Below are 23777 nucleotides of genomic sequence, written 5' to 3'. Positions count from 1 at the left end.
TGCCACAACAATGATGAAAATCCAGTTTTCCACACCGCCTGATTTGAAGCAGTGAACGAGACAGTTGCCTCCTGCGTTTTCCTTTGTTAAAAATGTTTCATATCAGGTGCATGGATTTTGAGGACTTTTTTAAGATTAACCAAAACAAGTAGCAAAAAAAATTTTTGAACAAAATTATTTTTAAAAAAAAATTATACAAAATTCATCTTTAAAGGCTCTCACCTTTTTTTTTTCTTCCGAAATCTCTCGTGCTCTCGTATCTTCCTTCGTCTCTGTCATTGTTAGCCCTCTTCTTTGACAACCCAGCCATCGTCTTGAGTTTCAAAAGATCGACTACTACAAAAGCGGTGACACCTGCGACCTTGCGTATGGGGTTTTGGAGAGCTGGCTCCATACGGTGCGCTATCGGACCCAGCCTTATAAGACGGCACTGTCTGCCGCTGTCGCATCTGCTTCTTTGCGCATATCCTTGCTTAGCTTTGCTTTCTCGTCCAGAGTCTCTGATTGCCGCCTCGGAGTCCATCGACGGTCTAAGAATCTGGTCATTTTGCCAAGGTTGACTCTGATATCGACCTTGATGTCATTGACGTCAGAGTCGCCACTATTGTCGCTGGTGGAAGTGGTGAATGAAATCCTTGTGGGGATGAGAAAGCTGCAGTTGAGCAAGGTGAAGTCAGTGTCGTGTTCTTTAGGGGCTTGGATGGGAAATGATGATAGGTTTGGTTCGTCGTGGGGTGTTGGGGCGTTCAGGATGGATTTTGTTAGCTTATCAGCGACACCAACAATAGTGAACGATAGAGGGCATAGTTGGGGGAAAGAAATGGCAGGAGAGTTCGGAAAAAGAATGAGAGGTAAGTTGTTTGAGAGTTTGCAAAAAGAAGAGTCAGTGGAGGAGTGTTCGAATGCCGGCGAAGTTAGCAGTGCTGCCATGGAATTGTCGGATTTGGGATGGATTTCAAAGTTTGTAAAGTAATGGTTAGATGAGTACTCGTTCTGTGGACAACTACTGTCAGGTATGGAAACGCCGCCAATCTAGCGCCCACGGGACGGTGGGCCTCGACGTCGAAGGCCAGGGCAATAGGGTTGGTCTCAAGATTTTTTCCTTTTGCCAGGCGTATTTTAAAAATTTTAATTTAAATTTAAAAAATAAAATCAAATTCTTTCTCAGTAATTCAAAATTTCATAAAATTTTATTGGAGTATTTTGAAATTTTAATTTTACATTATCAATAATTTTATTGTCATATCAAAAATGTCAATTAAAATTCTAAATAATTTTATCATAATATATCAAATATAGTAATTAATATTATTAATAATTTAATAATAATATATTATTTTAAAAATAATTTATATTATTTTTTAAAATTAATTCACAATGCACCGAATGTAATCCTAGACTTTCCTGCCACAGCTCTCGACAAAGTATACTGGGTCACAGAGGTCAGCCGTTACGATCATACAAAGGTCAGTTCTTTGGATTAAAATGCATTGAGTGCTTCTGTACCTGGAGGCTATGGACAAAGTCATCATGATGTCCTCCCAATTTGGAAGTTCTTCCCCCACTTGTATATGTGACCGGCGGAACGCTTGAAATCAAGAAATTGTAAAGCGCTCATAAGTGATCCAAGGGCACGCTTTGAGTCTCACCTGATGTTACGCTCTCATGATTGACTACCGGATCCAGCATGGTGAGGGTTGAGCCAATCTGGCATCATTTATTGGTAAATTGTCATATTTAGCTTAACCGGTTAGGATTAACTGTCTGATATTTTGGCTTCTGAGGCATCCATGCTATTTAATGTACGGACGTCACGTAGTTCAGCTACGAGATAATCCATGTTGCCTCCACTTTCCCATGTAGGTCACACGGTTAAAAGCTGCATTCATGTTCAAAATTTCTTGGTGAGACGTCAACAGGTAGCAGAAACGTGCGGAGTGTGATAGGAGACATCTAGAGGGAGCAACAAAATGTAGCAATTCATCTTTTACATCTGAGCTTTCTTTGTGAATCAGCTAGCAGCTCTATATAGCTCTGTTTTCACAGCAGCAGCAAAAAAGAAAAAGAAATTTCATTTAGAAACATATGCACGGAAACAAACTTTCCTCAAGTGCATGAGATTTTGCACAACAGATCTGGTACTTTGATAGATCTGGCGACGACCAAGGCCCGCCGTTTCTAATGGCAGAGCATTGCATTGGGCATCGTACAGAGTAGGTATTCTCAACTACTTTTCATCCTGAAATTGCTTGACATAGCTACGTCTGCTCAAAATTTGCTTGGAATTAAAACTACTCGGTCATGATAAGAATGCCGTAGGCTAGCCATTCACAGATAAATCTCTCGTTCAGAAAGCATCCGACATAGAAGCAGCACATTTGAGATAAACCAGATATCTAACTTGCCATCATGTGATCAGTTACAAGTGACTCTGGTCGCATAAAGATCGTATAGCTAATGAGTCCATAAGTTTCAATAAGACTAGAAATGACAAGAAATATTTTCCACCAAAACACATTGTCCAAATCACCGCAGCTTCTCGTGTTCCAGTACTTGATGAATGAGAGATGACACATTCACATAAACTGCCTTGGTCCATTCAACTAAAGGACATGCAGAACTAAGACCTCTCGTGGTCAGAAAAATCTAAAAGACGCCTAAATATAAAGTACATAAATCATCACAAGATGAACCACTTTCTTTTTCCAAGGAAATATATATCTTCAACTAAATTTGAATCGTTATGCCTCCAGGTGAAAGGGAAAGGTGACAAATTGAAATCCCACAAATTTGGTTATAGACCAGCATTGTGTATTGTACACCAGATGTGCAGAACAGGATACAACCAATACAGAATTTCCTCAAAGTCATCACCAAGTACTAATAAAACTCAGGATGACAGTATGAAGAAGTTGACCGCCTATCTCATCATTAAAGACTTCCCCTCAGGAACAGCCTTGAACAGCTTAATATTTGAATCTGCCATTTCATCTCTTGGCACTGTTGTGGCTTAAAGAAACCCATTCATGAGCCACAAAAATTAGGATTATCGCACACACTTATAGAATTCTCTGCAGACTTCGGTTTTGAATACTGCATTACATTGCAAACCGTTTCTTCCAGAGAGCTGTGAAAGGAACTGATCGTTCTTTGAGTACTTAAAAGTTGTCCATGTCTTCATCTTTCATTAAAGTGCCAGGCCCATCCTCAAAGCCAGTTCCTGGAGCAAGCTCATTCAGGTCTAGGAATCGTCTTCTTTGGACACCATCCCCATCTTGATTAGGGCTATCCGTCTTTTTAACCAACTGGTGCTGCTCTTTGTCTACAGCATCTACATACTCCTGATTAATATTCTGATCTGTCATTTCTTCATGACCTTCCTCATCCGGAGAATCTTGACTTGCCGTCGAAAGTTCCAGGTCGTTAGTGGCATCTGAATGTGCCTCGGATGCATTGGATTTCACTGGATTTCCCGAATCTGTATCTGTTTCTGACAGCTCATATTGTTGGTAATTAATACGTGGGCGTGTGGCCCTCTTGCTACGTCTCAGGCCTGACTGGAGTTCATCAACAGATCTCAATTTTGTTCCCCGCCTAGTTCGACTTGGAAATTTTTTATATCGGTTCTGCTCTTCCAAATCTTCACTGGTACTCAAAGAATATTCCTCTTCTTCCTCATCTTCTTCTGTATTTTCTTCCTCCCAATGGTACTCCTCGTCCCCTTCTGAACCACTTGACACCTTCTTCTGCTTCCGGCTTTTAAGATATTCCTCATCATATACTGCTTCTCCTACAATGTCATCATCGCTGTCAAAGTCTGCATCAATATCTGAGACAGCTTCCACAAAGTCATCTGAATACCTCTGAGGCCTTTTCCTCCGGCGATTGCTAGAATTCAGTAATGTAACAGGAAACCAAAAGTCATTAAATTTACACACAATCAAGAATCTCAAGGCAGATACGAACAATAAAGATACCTGCGGTCAAGAGGCTCAGCCTGGTTCTCTGCATCTGTTTCTTCATAATCATTTGATTCTGGAGACTCTGCATCATAAGAGGCTTGATCGATTTGTGAAGGACCATTCAGTCTGCCATTACTAGATACCTCAGGCTTCATATTGACTGCTCTTCTAACAACATGCTCAGGTGAGGGCTGTCTTTTCCTAATATAGAAAAAAAAAAAAAAAAAAAAAAAAAAAAAAAAAATATATATATATATATATATATATATATATATATATATATATATATATATATGTAAGGTTGTGATTCCTGCCAAACAAGGAATAATATGTGACATGAAGGCAGATACATACTTGGTTATTTTTATAGCCTCATTAATTGACCGGTCATAGTCATCTGCAAAATTGTTTGAAATGGAAGTATTGTTAATTCAATTTGTGGAAATATAGCAACAAAAGTGAAATCACAATTAATACTAAAATATATTCTATGATGTGATAAAATTTAATACTAAAACTTGCATGAAATGATGCCTGTTTCCTGTGTGACCAAACCATATTACTAATTCATACAATCACAAACGTCTATTTCATCTTATAATGAATTGTCCCACATCCATTTATATAATTAATACAGAAGTAGTTCTTATTGTTTGGAAAAAAAAATAAAAAATAAAAACCAAGAAAATGTAACCATAAAAGACATAACAAACAAGGGGAAGTATTGGGTACCTCAAATTCAAAGCGAGGCAATTATATCAAAGCCCCTAAAATCAGTTCATCACCTTATGCCATGTTACAACAGACGCAGCATATTGATAAACATTTCAAGTAAAAGGATCCAATTTACAAATACTACAAGCAGGAAAAATTTGCATCAACCAACTGTCTAACTCATGAAGCTTTACATTCAAGTTTCCAAAAACTCGATTTCAGTTTTGATAACTTTGTAAGTTTTGGTTTGAGTTTCAGAGACTCAACCAAAAATATAAAACAAAAAAAAGTTAAAATAGTGTAGAAGATAATTAAGTTAAACAAAACAAGAGAAAATATTAAACATCATTTTGGAGATTTTTTATTGTTTAGGATCATTTGGTGTATTATTTCAAATGCTTCAGCATAAACCTTAAAAAAAAAAGATAAAAAATTAAAACAGAAGTTAATGCATACTTCAAAATATCTAGAGTCCACTATATCATTCAGCTGTGCAGTGACAATTTAGTACATGGCACTTAAATACCAATGTAAGTGTAAGCCTATAAGATATGAAGAGTACGTTATGTTTACAGTTTTGCAAAGAGAAAAAAATACAATGTCAACATTTTTCATAAAGGTATCAAGAAATTTATATTAGATTCAAAAGTTTAGTTATAGATTCAAGAGATTTTCATACAGCAGGGAATGATCTAAAAGAGGATGTGAGTGTGAGCTCAAAATTCATTAGATCCAAGCACAGATTTGCAGGTAAATATTCAAGAGACTAAATCTAATCCACAAACCCCTTCTCTTTCCTGTCAATAATCTCTAAAAAACAACAAAGTATCCCTTAAGTCACGAAAACTTATGCCTCTTTCTTGATTTTCTCGCAACCAAATACATATATGCTTACAATTTTTTCAAAAGTAGAAATTACCACTTTAATCTAAATAAAATACTTTTTAAAAAATGCATCTACTTATATGGTTCCGTTATGGCATTAAGGACAGAATTCAAAATTCTGAAACCAACATAGGTTCTATATAAGTTCTGAGTGAAACCAAAATATTTTGTACTTTCGGTTTTAAAATTTATACTGCAACTAAATCTAGTTGTTCATAGACAACAAACTATTTTCTGAGCATTCTTAATCTCCTTAGAATTCTCTTTTTTGGACTGATAAACCTACAATAAATGGTCAAAAAGCCTTCTGGATTATTGAAAACATATTTAGCAGAACTGGTGCAAGAAGAATCATCTGGAAATGTAATGTTTGTGAAAATGCATAGAATATCTCTATTTTGTATAACACAATCGTCTAGCATGGCAAGATATTTCTGGCCAAAGCTCAAGCTATGAAGTGCAACTCAGTATATGCGGTTTCTTTTCATTGCAATGCAAATCACAATTCCATCACTTATATCACATGGAGGATTATTTGTTCAAAGCATGGGATTGTTGGAAGAGTAAAAATGTCATGCTAAAAAATGAAAAATGGAAAAGAAAAGCCAAAATAAAAAGGAAAAAAAAAATATCAATGAATGAAAATATACTTCTAAATCATGTATTCCATTGTTCATAAACCTAAGATTCAAGATCACATTTAAAAATTATATACTAAGATAACATTTCTGTTATAATTGTCAAACTTCAGGTTCTTACCAAACGTATAGGTGACAGGTTTTCTATCACGAAGGGAGCGACCTGTGGGAAGCCCATCTGCGGTCAAAAAGCTATCAAGAAGGAGGGCTTCTCTCTGTTGCTTTTTCAACTGCCTCTCTTTCCTCTGCATGAACAATGAAATTATCAGTATGATTTAGAATCGTGCTTTTGCTTGTAGAAACTGCAAACTAGTACTTTGTCTATTTGTAACAGACGTTAATCAATAGACACAAGAGCAGAGAAGTAATATACTTTGTGAACTTTCTCAATCTCCGGTAGAAGGTCAAACTTTAACTTCTTCCCAAGTGAGACCTCGGTCCTATTTTTACTTGAAAAAAGTTTCTCCTGGAGAAAAGCACGAAAAAGTAAAGATGGAAAAAACTAAAAGTTAAAATGTAAAATCGTGCAGAGCTCTGTTAGTGCATAGACATCGAGAAGAAATCAGCAGGAGAACAAATGCATGTAATCAGAACTATACTGACATATGTGTGGTGGAAAAATGATGTAGAATTATTTTTAATTTCTATTTGAAGCACAGTTGCATATAATAAAGAATAGACTATCAAGCAACATAAATGGTTTATTGGAGATCAGGAGTTGAAAGTGCCCATGACCAACAGTACAACAGCAAATTACATTCTAGATGCAGAAAAACATCATCTCATTTTAATGGCCGACACATGAAAGAAGTTGACAATTCTCACTCATTGGCTATAACATTAGAAATAATGTTAAAGAAAACCAAATCATAATCAAAGGTAAAATATATTTAAAATAGCCCATATGATAGCTTGCATAAAACTTCAGTTGCCTTGCTTCCATAAGCCGGTATAGCCATCAACAGAGAACCTTACAAAAAGTGAAGGGAAAGAACCTTCGTGCTGGGGAATAATTCAGCAAGGGAGAAACTGAAACTTGGGGAAAGGCAAAAAAAAAAAAAAAAGAAAGAAAGAAATTCATGCACATTCTAATTACATGAAAATGCCAGTATAACAGAAACAGCAACGTGAAAAACAAATGACATCAAAGTGATGAAGAATATGTGATTGAGCCAATAATAGTTTTGAAGGTTTTTGAACAGCTAATCAAAATTTTTAGGCCAAAGAAATATTTGAAAATATATGGAATTTATGGCAAAAACCAAGAGAGAGTTACTTTAGTCAAACAATACCAATAGATCTTTTCTTGAAAGCTCTTATAAGCTTCCACAACTAACAACAAAGACAAAAGTGCATGGGAAAGGCTACAGTAGAAAGAGAGATTTGAGAATCCGTACAATTCTGATTAGCCAAAATGAAAGCTGGACTAATTGGCAAGCATGCAAGCATCTAATACAAAACTTCTGGACCTGCACAGTTCATCTACATCATGAAATGCACAGGTTTAACATAGTTTTACAGAAACATAATTACTAAACAGGTAGCTTGGTTACATGAATGAAATGTGAAGTGCCAGACTCATCATCATGAAGCCACAAAAGCAAAATGACGTTTACCTATTCAAAATATAATGAAGATTTTCTTTAATCAGCTCCAAAAAGTACATGTTTTCATCAAATTTGGGTAATCATTCTATAACACATTATATAGAGCTATATCACCACAAAAATAGTGCACATATAACTAAACACCAAAATGGAGACAAATAAGAAAATCAGCAGCAATGCAAATGAAGAAACTCACAGAAACTTCTTGGAATTCATCTAAGTTGGTGGCAACTGTTTCCCAGTGGAAAGATGCAGGTGGAAGGGGCGGAACTCCTTTCCCCTTCGCCTTCTTTATGTCAACTTGTCTAATTACACGATACAATCGATGACCAATAATAGGATCATCTTCATACCTACATTTAAGATGGTTGAAGAAATCAAATGCTCTTGATTATATTATATGCAACATGAAAATATTCTCAGCAGTTGTAGATAGTGATATACACTATTTGAAATAAAATCATGATTTAGTCAAGCTACCAGTATGAAACTCCATGTGAATCACCCCCAATCCGTTCCTTGCGAAATGCTGAAAGCTGAATGCCATGTTTTAGGGAACCATCTATATAATTTCTAATGTCTTCTTGCTGCAAAATGCATAAGTGGAAGTTAACTATTCCGGTGTCATGTGAGCACATCTGAGTGGCACCAACAATGAACATCAAGAAACATGTCCAAGAGATAGTTGAACCATCAACTCCGTATCCTAAGAATAAAAAATGATGCCTAGTAACATAGACTCCTGATTTTTTTAACAAACATTATTTCAATCAACAGATTCTTCTGCTTATATGTCGAGTCCGTGATGTAATTGAATAAAGGTACAGCACATGCGGATGGGACCTTTCAGTAATCACAATAAGGCTTATTATCAGATCAGAAACATTATGAGTTGAATTAGACTGGAATGAAGAAACCGATTTGCTTGGGTTAATTGTCTAAATCAGACTACAAATATCTTACTTCTGTAGGCTTTCACTGCCTGCCATCAATTAGAGCCAAAAACAATAGAGACAAAAGAAAAGGGTGAATGACATCAAGAACCTGCAATTGGATACAAGAGCTGGAGTATTGAAAAGTTACGTTTTGATGGTTAGTAGAACATATAGGATGCCCTGAAATGGATTCAAAACTCACTAGGTAAAGGATGTGCATTATTTCGTACTTACGTTTGGTGTTTGTTGGCTTGCACCAGTAGTCACTTGGGGATGATATTGACTGATACAGTACAGAGATTCAACTTAGGGTGGGTGGGTTAACACAAGGCAACCTGAGCCAACCTGTAATGTGGGTTAGGTTGGGCCTATATCATGCTCAGCCAGGTGTGGTCTGGGCTGGCAAATATCAATCTGATGTCGAGTTGGTTTTATGTTGAAGGCTCAAGCAACCCAACCCAGTTCTAACCATTTTCCCTTCAACCTGACTCAACCCGAATTTCACCAGTATTTCTTACAACTCTGCCCCAACCCAAAACAAGCTGGCACAAGCCAAGCTAACCTGAATAGACCCAACTGAGCCCAACTTGACCAGACTTAACCTGAGTTATATTCAGGTTAGAATTTGTGAAATTGGTCCGACTGCAGGTAGGGTTGGGTTGATTTGGGGTTGTAAAGAGAGATTGGGACAGATATGGTTTAGGGCTTAATCGTTTTAATCCACCCAAGTAGCTTCCCTAGTACACAGACAAAACAAGTAGTTTCAGACAATTTAATTTGTGTTGTTTTTATTTTCTAACTGTAAGTCACGTTGCTTAAGGAACCAATAGTATGATTTCAAACTGTAATATTCAATGTTGTACATCAAGGAATTTAGGTGAATATGTTTGCTTTGACAAAAGTTAAGAGGTTTCACCCTAACATAATCAAAAACAAAGAGCACTAAATCTTTAAGCTTTCAAGCTAGAGATCAGTATGCAAATGCTTTTATTCCTCTTAAAAATTCTATGAACACATCCATGTGACTCAACATGGGGCAACATTTTATAATCTTTCATGAATTACACATGATAAGGTCCAAAATTGGTCATATTCACAAAATAGGGATTACTTATGGTTTTTCAAACTTAAGAGATACAACATGATCTTTTGTTTCAAGGTTGAGATGAATGGCTAAAATTATGAGGGAACCCATGCGGGCGTTATGTTTAGTTTGAGATCGCTATGCAATGGATAGATCTAGGGTACCTATACATGCTCAAATAATTCAAATAATACCTTTTGGCAAGCATTTTTAAGTGAGCTCCATGGTTGTTGCACTGGTATCAGAGCAGACCCAACCCATGGGCATGCGGATTAGGGGACACTATAGCATGGGTCTATTTAAATTGACTATGGGTTAATCGTGGTGCTTGTGATTAAATTTATAGTACTTATTATTGGATTTGAATGCAATTAGATCCTCAACTTGGCAAGGATGCTAGGGCTTTAACGGAAGAACCATGTGAGAACTCGTGCAGGCATGTGTCTAATTAGACATCGGCTATGCAATGGATAGATCCAGGCTATGTATATAGGGTAAAGAAATTCAAATAATACCTTCCGGCTAGCCTTTTTGGGTGAGGTCATGAGTTGTTATAGTGGTCTATGCTTACTAAACAACAATGTTTGTCTAGATATTTGTACTTCTACCAAATCATTCCATGAAGATTAGATGTCAAACAATCAAGCATTCTTATCCTAAGATGAGATTTTTTTTTTAAAATTAAACAAAATCTGCTGAGTCAATTGACCATGTTTATGATGTTTTAAAGCATATTTTGTTCTTACCAAAACAGAAAAGGGCAAACAATGTTAGAGTCCGTCTTAAATAAGGACTACCAACAAGAGAATTGACCTACTTAAACAAAACTTTCCATCAAGCAAACCTTCTTATCTGTAAAACAAGCATGCAAGATCCCTGCATAGAAGTAATGCAGTGGGAGGGTAAAAAAGAAGAAAAAGAAGATATTGTTAATTTGAACAATGAGATGTAGGAAGTCTCTAAAAAAATTATAGCAAAAACAAAATTGATATGAAGATGTAAGAAAGGTTAAGGCATATTTGCTGCCTAACTACCTTGACATCCTTGATACCACCTTTGTCCACATCATCTATCCAACTCTAAATTATTAAGATTCATCTCTCTCAAATTCCACAAAAAACCAAGATAACAAAAATCATCAAACTCGAATCTCTTGGCATTTTTGACTAATATTCACCAAAATTCTCCTCCATACTTCCAAGTTATCATTCAACTAATTATTATATCATCAACGAATAGCATTCAACATGGCACCTCCAAATGATCAAATAGTTTGTCAATAACATACAAAGTGAAAGGGCCTAAGGCCATCCCTACATATGGTCATATCACAACTCTAAGCTCATTTGTCCTGTCATAGCCAATCCAACCATTTGTAAATAATCCATCATACACTTGATGATTATAGAATGCCCATTTTGTACATCCTTTGCAGCCAACGCTAAGTAGGAGTGGATGTAAGAAAAATGGTTGTCCTGAAAACTTAAATAGAAGTATCCAGAAAACTAAGGAATAAGGATCAAATGAATGATGAAAAAATATAACAATATAAGAAAGAGGAAAAATAGCAGTTTTGATTGATTTACACTTGTCATGCTATCATAAAATATCACCAAATGATGGTATTCCGAGAAGAGGCTTAAGTGTTTGGAGGTGAATGCAGGACTGGAAAAAAAAGGGACACATAAGCAATTTTGCAATCTTATGCAATATACTCATGCTATTTAGAGTTTATGTGCATCCATTCATCAGCCAAATTACTCTATTCAATTGATCTTTCTAGATTAGGGTTAAAGGAGAGTAATGCTGTTTTTCTTAAAAATGGTTCCAACACTCTTTCCAAGAATGTTATAATGTGCCTACTAGGTTCAGTTTTATTTACAGCTACCACAATTTTGGACTGCAACTTCATTTCACATGTGGGACTGCATTACCTATACAATAATTCAAAAGTTAATACTTTACAAGATATCATCATGTAAGCCAGATAACTTAATCAGCTCTATGTTCAAATCATTTTTTATAGCTCAGAAGCATCTAGTTGCTCCTAATGTTTTAGCTTTTGCATCTCACATTATGGTACTTCCAAGTCATCTCTATCATTGAACAACTTTTCAACATAATTCTGCATCTTTTGACAATTTCATATTCTACCAAACTTGAGATATCAATAATCTTACTTCACGGGTTTGGGTCTATGTATCTACCTTTTTCGCTCATCCATTTTAGCTAAAGAAAGATTTCTTCCAGATTTTCTCTTGGGCAAATCCTGCCAATATATCATAATAAGCCACATGCCAAGATTTCCTTTTCCTCCTCACAAATTCTAGTTTACGTTCTGAGGTCTTCAACATCACTGAATCTCCTTCAGTTCCTTTTATCTTCATTAGAAATTCATTAAGAAACATACTAAAACAACCTATTGCTGACATAGTTTTCAAATTCAGCCTTTTTTTTATTAGGAACTTGTCATATGGAATGCTGTCAATTTTGCCCTTTAAGTTTCGTTGCCAATTTCTAGGCATCTTGTGGACTCATCCATTTTTTCTTTATTAAATGTTAACAACTATTGTCCTGCATGGTTTTATCACAGCACCTCAAGCATGATGTATTGAAGGACATGGAAGATCAAGGCTTACCACACTGAATTATTCAATCAATGATCACAATTTATCTGGTGGTTCATCAATTGCAGATGACCTTTGCCACTATAGCATTTATATGCACATGATTTTGCTGTTTCCCACAACTTAGAAGAACAAATGGCTATTCCTCCCAAAGAGATGGTAACCATCATTACCGTTGATGGACAATGCTTTTAGCTAGGCTCAAGAGATAAATTTTCATACTCTCTGTTGTGTGAATATTCATTTTTTTGATGTATCTCAAAATGGACATTACAAAATAAATTTCCTAGTTACTGAATGGAATTATTTCTATCATTAATCCATAAAACTATATGCATGGACAAAGTCTTTACTGAAAATATATCATGCAGTAATTCTGACAAGGTCGACATCCCCGATGTAAGAATTTGCTCCACTTATCTACAAAGCATTTTAAATTTAGAGTTGAGCTTCATTCTTACCAGATAAGGTTTGAATAATGATGATGTGGATAACGAAGCAACAAATATCATACTACCCAGACAAAATGGTTCACATTACAAATCATAAGAATAAATAGAAATTTTCATTGTTATATTCTGCTTCATAACAATGAAAGCTAGCCTTTTCGTAGTTATATATATATATATTTTGGAACACTAAACATCATCATTTGTATATGTTCTTTAACAATTAACATTACTGGTATTTCGAATCCTATTAAACCGAGATCCCACACATTAAGAATTGAATTATTTCCTTACATCTCTTAGGATAGCTACCACATAGAAATGGCCAGGACAAAATACATTATTGTCCGAGTAACATGGATATAAGTCCATATGAACTCAGATGCTAATAGGAGATCACAACTGGTCAATCCATGCAACATAAGGTATTAAAAGAAACAAATCAGCATAAACACAAGATATTTTAATAAGAGTTGGATTGTTATGTACATGCAGGAACAAATGATTAAGCATGTCAATGAACTCCAAATTTTGATTACTTAAGGAAGTCTAAACAGTAGACTAACTCTCTTGATATTGGAAATCCCTCCAAAACATACTTTATTGCAGTTTATAGAATGCTAGTCTGTAGGATATCACCACAAAATGAAGTTTCTTTTAACTAGAAAAAACAGAATGAATAGTTGACGCCCTATAACAAAGAGCAGAACCCATCCCCCAAGTCATCAGTAGCCCATCGGTACCTTTTCTAAAAGAAAAGGGTGCTTCGGACCCTTTTCACTCCTACAGAAGTCGTGCCATATCTTTATCTGATACACCATACTTTGACCAATGATCTTCATTCCTGTGCTAACCTCCTAGACCATGACTGATGTCTTTGAATCGATAGCAAGCCATTAACTCTCCATAACTGTATGGCAAGAGGATCATGTTTCCATCAATCTCTCAACAGAAGGTGTCTCTTTGACTAAGAACCGATCATTAAAATGATGCAATCATCTGTTCTGATGGTTCTTCAATCAAATTCATTGTGCCTCCTGTTTATTCATATCTTCTATCTCACTACACAAAGGGAACTCTCACATGACTCCATGACTCAAATTCCACTTCTATCAGAGGGTCAACTCTTTTTTTATAATCCACCTTTACCCACAGTTCTTCTTTCTTTTCCAAATTCATTCTTTTTAAATAGTGGAGCCTAATAAACACACTCATTCTCTTTATCTACAGCCTATCTCTGTCAGGAATATCTAGCTAAACTATATACAGGGCCACCATTTGTCAAAACAAATCTTGACCATTTTCCCTCGAGTATCATATCACATACATCACATCTTAAGGGATCATGTCCATACATGCAATCATTTTCCACATTATTCACATAAATAGAAAAAGATGACAGTAATCCATAATCAAAACTGACCATGGGAAACAACTTGCAGCTAGATACACCATATGAGATGGTATCGTAGTCATCCACAAATTACGTATATTGCACATAACAATGGTAGCAATCCTTGTTCACAGAAGATCATTAAATCTGGTATGCAGAAATTAACACTTGCCATCAAATTTTCAGCATCTCTGAGTTCTGTCAACTTTAAATAGAATTCTTTCAGAAAAGTGTATTGTTATGTTCCAAGGATAGAAAACATAATATCATCTTAACTTATTGTTCTTTCTTGTTTCTTCAGCTTATCCTTTTTTTATGTATTTTTCCTGAATTCCATAATTCTTATTTCATGTTAGTGATTAGTTTTCCATGGTCCTCTTGACCCTAAGGATCAAGGCACTGCCATCTCCATCAATCCTTCAGTTACAGCTAATATCTCATATGGATGTTATCTATAACCAAAATCAACTGGGTTAGATCCAGAGCCTCTGCAAAATTCTTTCGTAAACTGGAAATATGTGGTTGTCCAAAATCTAAGCAGTTGATCCTCTTTTATTTGTATTTGTAAATCCATGGCTTAGTGCACTGGGTTTGTATCTTCTTCTTTATATATTAAACTCGAAAAAAAAAACCTAGAAGCAAAATTTTCGCAATTGGGTTGAATTAGTTATAGTTTAAAATTTAGTAAGATCTAAAGTCTAAACATCATCAGGTTGATATTGAAAGCCATTAGAAAGAAAATTACAAAATGAATGTATGAAGCAAGAAAAAAATCAAAAAATTTAGAAACAAATTAATAAAACAGCACATGACTTATGTGAATTAACCAAAAAAGTTTCCACAATTTGTGCGAAGGGTAGTATTACTCTTAACATGTCATAATAAAATAAGGAGCTATATTTACATGGAACGTTAAGAAAATCTAGAAACTTACAGATGATTTTACAACTACATCTACAGCTACATGGAATGCTAAGATAGTGAGATTAGATTATGTTGTTTCCAAACAGATGGAGAGTTTTAGATTCATATTTACAATTTACTATATCAATGTAATTAGCTTCGCATAACAAACTTCAATTGCATATCAAAGTAATCTGAATGTAAAATCAAGCTAGTCAATGCAGGGAAGGGGGCATGACTCATAGACCACAAGTTTGAATGCAAGAACCAAGACAAAAATAAAAGAATTAGAAAACTATGATGTACATAAGCTGATTGATATTGTTGTTGAACTAAAAGAAGCCTAATGAAGAAATATCAGTTAAGTAAGAGACACCTCAACACGGATGTCGCATAGCGCCTTCAAAATCACCACACGGATCCCAGGATCAAGAGTCTTGTATGTTTCAACCTCCTCCCTAAACAAGTGGAGATTTCAGAAACTCAATTCGATATATACATTTCAATATACTTGGCTCCAGAAATTTGAATTTCTCACCCATGTGACGCAACAATTGGTATCTCACCATCAGCAACCTGCAAAAGCAACATTTTTGTTAGCCCATATATATTAATGAATACCCACATTTTATAATCATTTCATCAGGCCAAATCATGTATGCTACATACCCAGTGCCACCAATCTCTTAACTTCCGACACAGTACTGTAACCCAGGTTGCACGCCCCAAAGCCATACGGGTAACAGGAGGGATAGCCTATAAACATGCAAAAAAAGGAACAATAACAACAATATTCCATGTCAAAGCTTGTTTATAAGATATAACAATATGATCTAACCCCAGACTTAACAGGCTGTACTTGTATAATTCACAGTAAGGTACAGAAGTGGCAGAGCAAAATTTTTAAAGCATCAAAAAGTCAACCAGAACTGAGTCTAGCAATTGCACTCAATCACAGATCATTGATGATAATCACTACATACTAAAATTATAAAGTGAGTCAAAAAAAAAAAAAACTTGCATCAACTCAAGCAAAAGAGTCGATGAAATATGCAAAAATATAGAATACAACCAACTGAAGATGCCAACAGAACTTGCATGAGATATGAGCCCATATTTTCAACAAGATATTGCTCTTTTTTATCCCATAAACAAGAGGTCAAATGACATCATAAGTGTACGTTCACAACTAAAAAATAGCAAATCATGTACTTTAAAAAAAAAAAAAAGAAAGAAAAATCACATAATTTGGAATTCTCGATAAACAGAAGATCCATAATTGTGCAGTTGTTGCTTGCCGAAAGTGGACAACATAAAGATGGGAATTTTGCAAGAGGTATTAAGGGTTTTTATTTGATGGAGATAGAAGAATGCATGATGACTCCAAATAGGTGAAACTAAAGCTTCCTTTTTTCAACAACACAGCCAGCTTCAACCGACTTTTCTATCAATGGATAACAATTGGTAATTCCTCCAACCACCTAAAAATTCTCATTCTAGTGGCCTCATAGTTTTATTGGATTCTTTTTGAGTCTCTAACATTTTGATGGCCAGCTTCAACCGACTTTTCTATCAATAGATAACAATTGGTAATTCCTCCAACCACCTAAAAATTCTCATTCTAGTGGCCTCATAGTTTTATTGGATTCTTTTTGAGTCTCTAACATTTTGATGCATATAGGATTATAGCCTTGTCCTATGATATCTTCTCCATAAAGCTTTGCCTATATAAAACCTGTCTTTATCTATGCCATTCTTCTATTCAATTGATCCAAGATAGAAAAAGAAGATGAGGAAGACCATAAATTCTGATTGCAGCCTCATTTTAATTTCTATTTTCACCAAATATAGCCATGATTTTCATTTTATGAACACATCTTGCAAATGATTGATATCATTACACCGTAATCAATGAAGTTAACCCAATTGATCGTATTGATTAAATTAATTTTAACTTGAATGCAGTGTCACCTTTTAAAATCAAGATGTTCGGGACAAAAAAAGATCGACAATGATAAACTCTGGGCATATGAGTTATTAATGGCACAGTCCAAATGCACTGTCCAAGTAAGTGCACAAGATATTTGTGACCACTCCATGCACATAAATCTTGCCGCAGAATAGGATAAAAGATAATGCTAATAATCATATTCTATGATTATTATTCTATCCACTTATTTACTCTACAGGTTATTATTATGCAACTTAAAAGCCAAAATCTAGTGCTCACCAATACTACAAGAAAAGGATGGGTGCATTTCGTAAGAACACCTAGAAAGTCTTTGATAATAGCCCTCTACCAGATGAAAATTTCTATGCTTAATAAAATAACAGTCCGAGAGAAGGGACAATTCACAATTAGCAGAACTCACAAGGCTTCTAAAGACCTCAATAACAATTGCGCAAAGCAGCAATTAGGAAAAAAGTTATCAATTGCCACTGTGAAGGCATGCATAGAATGGGATATATAGGACATATGGATATTATGACGCATGTAAATGATAAAACAGAAGTTTCATGATGCAGTTGGCACATGCCAAGGCAAAGTTGACCTTTAGCTTCTTTGAAAACTCTCTCTCTCTCTGTCTCTCTCTCTCTCTCTCTCTCTCTCTCATCTGGAGATTCATGTCTCAGCAAGTAAGAGCACAATAAAAAGCACCATTACATTAATTTATGAATATGCAGAAACAAGCTTTTGAAATTTGCACTACAACTTTTATAACTATCATCTACATTAAGGACTCATACAGCCGCAGCTATGCCTAGGTTCAATCCACTGACCATTGGTTGCTGAAAAAACCATTAAATAATCGAGCAAGATAGATCACAACTAAAACATCTTTTTCTTCAAAGTCACTCAGATATCAATTAAAAACAAATGCAATGCTTTCTTGAAAAATCCAGAGTCCAGCTCCAGTCTAGAAGGATGCAGACTTTACAAAGAAGCAAAATCAGAACTTTCCACCTTTTTCACTTGGGAAAAATACAGTTCTTGAAACAACATGATGCAAGAAAACAAGCAGAAAGCTACAAATTTTCCAGGAAAACCATCAAGAACTAACCTTTAACAGAGGCATGTGTATGTCATCGAGGGTGCTGTTGGGCGTGATCAACGCTGTCTCTAGCTCTTCCGCCGAGAACTCAACGGCGATGTTCAGAAGCGGTCTGAAAACCTAACAGCCAAAAGAACAGGAACCACAGCGGCACTAAGAAAACCTCCACGAAAAAAAGGAATGATCAGGGAGGGAGGAGGGCGCTCTCACATGGAGGAAATTGAGGACGGAGGCGAGCTCCCACATGGACCGGAGCTCCCCGCGCGGGGCCTGCGAAGGGGGAGTGGGGATGACGAGGGGGGTGATGATCCGGTTGCATTGCTTCTGGTCTTCCTTCTCCCGCCGGGTGACCGGCCGGCGCTCGGCGGCGGGGGCGGCCGCCGGTTTGGGGGCGGAGGCGGGACGGGCGGTGCAGGCCCTGGGGAAGCGGGGCTTGCGGGCTGCCTGCTCCGGTTGCCGCTGCTCCAAGGACGCCGATCCGCCACTAGGGGGAGGCGCGGCGGGGGATTCGTCGGACATAAGGGAATCCAGCGGGACGGGCGGGTAGGAAGGAGGATTATGGGGGAGATCGGGCGGAGGCAAGGGTGTTGGGTGGGGAAAGGGGAAAGAATAGATGGGAGAGACGGGAGGAGGGTGAGGGCGAGAGTGGCGGAGGGCGACGGCATGGTGGAGAAGCGGAGCCCATTTAGAGGGGAAAGGGGTAGAGGGTTGGGGAAGGGTTGGGGGGAGGGTAATTTGGGAATTTCGGTGAGGGAACTCTATGCAATTTAGCGGAGCTGCGGAGGGGGTCGTAATAACTCGTTTTAAGGAACAAGGCCGTCGGTAAGCAGTCAGGGCAAGAACGCGTTTTAATGGCAGATTAATTATTATTACAAGAGTCCGGACTGCGGAGTCCAACGGCCTTTCCTTATGAAGAGTTTAGATCGAGGAATTGAACAAAAATCATACGGGGACGCGAGCTTCGCAGTTTGCCGCATTTGATTTAACGCCAATCCCAAACAGTAAATGCAAAAATCAAAAATCTTGTCTACCGACGGAATCGCAACCTCATGATTCATCCTCTTCCTTTCTTATTTTCAGCATTTATTTTTTTACCTATACACACTATATAGCCATATATACATGCCAATAAATTTGATCTCATTGCTTATGTCTTATCTTTTGATTGTCCCTTTCTTCTCCTCGATGATTTCAACCATCTTCTTAATGCTTAGGATAAGAAAGGGGATAAATTGTTTACTGTAAATTGAAAAATTTGTGAGTTTAGAACTATTGCACCTAGCTCCTGCGCTTGAGATTGGACGGATGAGATGACGGTGTACGTTGGGATGTTGCCAGAGCTTCGACTCGAGATCTTGCAAAAAAACTCTGCTAGAATATTTTCTGATGAAGATTCTCCGACGCTCAAATCAGGAGATAAAGAATAATGAGCAGGAGAGAATATGAGTTGAGTGCTTATTCTGGTGGATTCCCATGCCTCTTTATTTATAGAGAAAAAATTGGAGTCGTATATACCATGAAGTCATATACGTTATGGAGTCTTGGCCAATCCTCAATTATTATGTGTAGATTATGCAAGCAAAAGTTTTTTCCTTTTAGATCATGATCCGATCGTAGAAATATTTTTTCTTATCTGAACTTTTCAAAATCGAAAATAAGGTAGATTCTATCAATGGAGCCTACTGTGCATCACAAGCGAAGATCGGCTTGGGCCGATCTGAGAGTACTTCGGTCTAGGTCAAGATAAATGCCTCGACCATAGCCGAAGTCTGAACTGCCATTCATATTCTCTATATCAGTGTCAAAATATCTGTCGACACCTCTAGGCCGATCAGAAGTATCTCGTGCTCGTCGAAGTTCGACCTTCCGTGTCTTCCGTTATTGCCTAGGATAAAATTCATCGAGGGCGAGTTGGAGATCCACAACAAGAGTGTTTACTAGACAAATAGAACTTATGGATTTAGATTTTTAAGGTCCTTTATATATTTGGTGTAACAATCAATCTGGCTTACCTAGGGTTTAGAAGAGGATTGATCATGTTTTTACATCTGACCATTGGTTAAGCCTTTATCATGTGATTCATCATTTAGCTAGATTTGCATCCGATCATTGTCCATTGCTTATCTCAATCAATGATAAATTCAATAGGGTCCTAGCACCTTTAGGTTTGAGAAAATTTGGTTAATCTTTCAAGATTGTTACGATGTTATTCGGCATGTGTGGATTTGCAAAGAATATTATTCACTAGGGCTCAAGCTATCCTTACTACTTGACAATGTACGTAGAGTACCGAGGAGATGGAAAAGGAGAATAGGTAATCTATTTCTCAATAGGCAACGACTATATGATTATATTTATCAGTTGCAAATGCAAGAATTTCAATATGGAGGTTTGGCTCAATACCTACATTCATAATTGTTGGCCCTCCTTGCTGAATATCAAACTAATTTACATCATTAAAAGATTCTTTTGAGGTAGAAAGCTAGTGTTGGTGCAAAAATCCGCTTACGCCGGAGAAGCTGGAGTCGCGGTCGCCGTCGGGACCTGTAAAAGAAATCTAAACCGGAGGTAGGGTTGCTTTGGCAAGACCCTCCGACGCTCAAGTCAGTTCTCTGCCTCAACAAGAATGGAGTGCTCGAAAGAAAATTTTAGCAGAGTTTCTAGGTAAAAACGAGAGCTGATGGTGATGCCTGTAACCGTCTGGCAATGGACCGCCCATAGTCAAAAAAAGTTTGTTACGGAGAGTAGTGGGGTGGACCCGTGGCTATTACCGGGACGTGGCACGTGGAGTCTTCCACGAAGAGTGGAACGGCGTCCGTTGTCGTGACTTGCCAGAGGATAGAAGAATCGCGCGGTATTCGTCGCAGGAAGTGGAGCAGGACCATGGCCATTATTACGGCCTGCCAGGGAGTGATGGAGCCGCATGAAATCCATCGTAGGAGGTGGAGCAGGGTCGTGGAGTGATGGAGCCGCGTGGAATCTGCCGTAGGGAATGGAGCAGAATCGCGGCTGTTACTGTGGCGCGCCAGGAGGTGAAGGTCTGCCGGCTGAAGTCCGGTTGGAGTGTCTGGCGGAGAGAGATAGTTAGCCATATGTCCGAGAGGAGCTCGAAATCCGGCTTTCGCAGGAGTTCGGATGGAGTCTTCCTTCAGTCACAGCCGGGGGTGGAGTCCGGCTCCCGTAGGGGTCTGGGCAGAGTTTCCTTGCTATTGGAGTCGTGGGTGGAGTCCGGCTCCCTTAGGAGTCCAGACGCAGCTCACCGACAGTTGAAATCGAGGATGAGGCCCGCTCCCGTGGGAGTCCGGGCGGAGCCTACTTGCAGTCGGAGTCGCGGGCAGAGTCTGACTCCCGTAGGAGTCCGGGCGAAGTCTGCCTGCAGCCGTTGGAGTTGAGGACGGAGCCCGACTCCCGTAGGAATCCGGCCGGAGTCTTCCTGCAATTAAAGTCAGGGGCGAAGTCCGACTCCCGTAGGAGTCCGGACGGAGCTTACCAGCAGTTGAAGTTGGTGACGGAGCCCGGCTCCCGTAGGAGTCCGGGTGGAGTCTTCCTTGCGGTTGAAGTTGGGGACGGAGCCCGGCTCCCGTAGGAGTCCACACGGAGCTTACTAGCAGTTGAAGTTATGGACAGAGCCCAGCTCCCGTAGGAGTCCGGGCGGAGTCTTCCTGTAATTAAAGTCAGGTGCGAAGTCCAGCTCCCGTAGGAGTCCGGACGGAGCTTACCAGCAGTTGAAGTTGGTGACGGAGCCCGGCTCCCGTAGGAGTCCGGGCGGAGTCTTCCTTGCGGTTGAAGTTGGGGACGGAGCCCGACTCCCGTAGGAGTCCGGGCGGAGCTTACCAGCAGTTGGAGTTGTGGACGGAGCCCGGCTCCCGTAGGAGTCCGGACGGAGTCTTCCTGCAATTAAAGTCAGGTGCGAAGTCCGGCTCCCGTAGGAGTCCGGACGGAGCTTACCAGCAGTTGAAGTTGGTGACGGAGCCCGGCTTCCGTAGGAGTCCGGGCGGAGTCTTCCTTGCAGTTGAAGTTGGGGACGGAGCCCGGCTCCCGTAGGAGTCCGGGCGGAGCTTACCAGCAGTTGGAGTTGTGGACGGAGCCCGGCTCCCGTAGGAGTCCGGGCGGAGTCTTCCTGCAATTAAAGTCAGGTGCGAAGTCCAGCTCCCGTAGGAGTCCGGACGGAGCTTACCAGCAGTTGAAGTTGGTGACGGAGCCCGGCTCCCGTAGGAGTCCGAGCAGAGTCTTTCTTGCGGTTGAAGTTGGAGACGGAGCCCGGCTCCCGTAGGAGTCCGGGCGGAGCTTACCAACAGTTGGAGTTGTGGACGGAGCCCGGCTCCCGTAAGAGTCCGAGCGGAGTCTTCCTGCAATTAAAGTCAGGTGCGAAGTCCAACTCCCGTAGGAGTCCGGACAGAGCTTACCAGCAGTTGAAGTTGGTGACGGGGCCCGGCTCCCGTTGGAGTCCGGGCAGAGTCTTCCTTGCGGTTGAAGTTGGAGACGGAGCCCGGCTCCCGTAGGAGTCCGGGCGGAGTCTTCCTTGCAGTTGAAGTTGGGGGACGGAGCCCGGCTCCCGTAGGAGTCCGGGCGGAGTCTTCCTTGCGGTTGAAGTTGGGGACGGAGCCCGGCTCCCGTAGGAGTCCGGGCGGAGCTTACCAGCAGTTGGAGTTGTGGATGGAGCCCGGCTCCCGTAGGAGTCCGGACGGAGTCTTTTTGCAATTAAAGTCAGGTGCGAAGTCCAGCTCCCGTAGGAGTCCGAACGGAGCTTACCAACAGTTGAAGTTGGGGACGGAGCCCGGCTCCCGTAGGAGTCCGGGCGGAGTCTTCCTTGCGGTTGAAGTTGGGGGACGGAGCCCGGCTCCCGTAGGAGTCCGGGCGGAGTCTTCCTTGCGGTTGAAGTTGGGGACGGAGCCCGGCTCCCGTAGGAGTCCGGGCGGAGTCTTCCTTGCGGTTGAAGTCGTGGGCGGAGTCCGGCTCCTGTAGGAGTCCGGGCGAAGTCTGTCTGCAGCTGTTGGAGTCGAGGACGGAGCCCGGCTCCCATAGGAATCCGGACGGAGTCCACCAGTAGTCGAAAGTCGGAGGGGACCTGCAAGGGTCAATCCCGCTGAGAACTTCGGCTGAGGGTATTTTATACCCAACACCAGTCCCCCTACTTCCGAGTTTGAATTTCGAATGAAAAAAGTACAGAGAGATTGGCATAGCCGAAGTTGTCCCCTCGAATCCTGTTCACGACCGCCTCCAGATATTTTGGCATTAAATACGTACGTGCTGGAGTCTTTTCGAATCGGGGCGATACGAAGGGACCCTTCGAAATTTTCGTTGGTACGTTGGCCCAGGTACGGCGCAGTAATGACTCTGTCAGTCGTCAACCGCTTTTAGCCGCCTGCCATGGCGAGTGGGACACGTGTCGAGCGCGGGCCGGTCTGGGGGGATTCACGATCATTATGGCGCCGGATCCCGGGGTCTATTTAAACCCGTCCCTCCGCCTTTAGGGGCCCCATTCCGCTCGAGAGTTCTATCGGTATCCGCCCTTGCTTCGAGAGTC

At 39.6% G+C, this 23777-nt stretch overlaps 1 protein-coding gene and 1 pseudogene across 1 annotated transcript; one reads left to right on the top strand and one right to left on the bottom strand.

Moving 5' to 3' along the window:
• The first annotated feature begins 92 nt into the window (after positions 1-92).
• Positions 93-973, top strand: LOC109505984 (zinc finger CCCH domain-containing protein 20-like; annotated as a pseudogene).
• Positions 974-2664: 1691 nt separating this feature from the next.
• On the bottom strand, positions 2665-18915 carry LOC105046431 (DDT domain-containing protein DDR4). The gene is made up of 12 exons (XM_010925013.4): positions 18461-18915; positions 18260-18370; positions 15867-15953; positions 15736-15773; positions 15574-15655; positions 8287-8393; positions 8003-8159; positions 6573-6665; positions 6321-6444; positions 4317-4359; positions 3978-4163; positions 2665-3888 (listed from the first exon to the last, which is right to left on the bottom strand). The coding sequence occupies exons 1-12, from the start codon at positions 18767-18769 to the stop codon at positions 3159-3161; spliced, it is 2067 nt and encodes a 688-aa protein (XP_010923315.2). The 5' UTR covers positions 18770-18915; the 3' UTR covers positions 2665-3158.
• Positions 18916-23777: the final 4862 nt, after the last annotated feature.

Source organism: Elaeis guineensis, chromosome 6 (genome assembly GCF_000442705.2).
Source record: "Elaeis guineensis isolate ETL-2024a chromosome 6, EG11, whole genome shotgun sequence".
In the NCBI taxonomy this organism is placed as follows: domain Eukaryota; kingdom Viridiplantae; phylum Streptophyta; class Magnoliopsida; order Arecales; family Arecaceae; genus Elaeis; species Elaeis guineensis.
This window is presented reverse-complemented; position numbering and strand designations above follow the sequence as displayed.

Excerpts from the sequence above, each read along its gene's own strand:
- LOC105046431 (XM_010925013.4), bottom strand. The coding sequence starts at position 18,769 with ATGTCCGACGAATCCCCCGCCGCGCCTCCCCCTAGTGGCGGATCGGCG. Across the intron at positions 15,656-15,735 it reads CCAATTGTTGCGTCACATGG|GGAGGAGGTTGAAACATACA; the intron begins GTGAGAAATTCA and ends CCACTTGTTTAG. Across the intron at positions 8,160-8,286 it reads TCACATGGAGTTTCATACTG|GTATGAAGATGATCCTATTA; the intron begins GTAGCTTGACTA and ends TCTTAAATGTAG.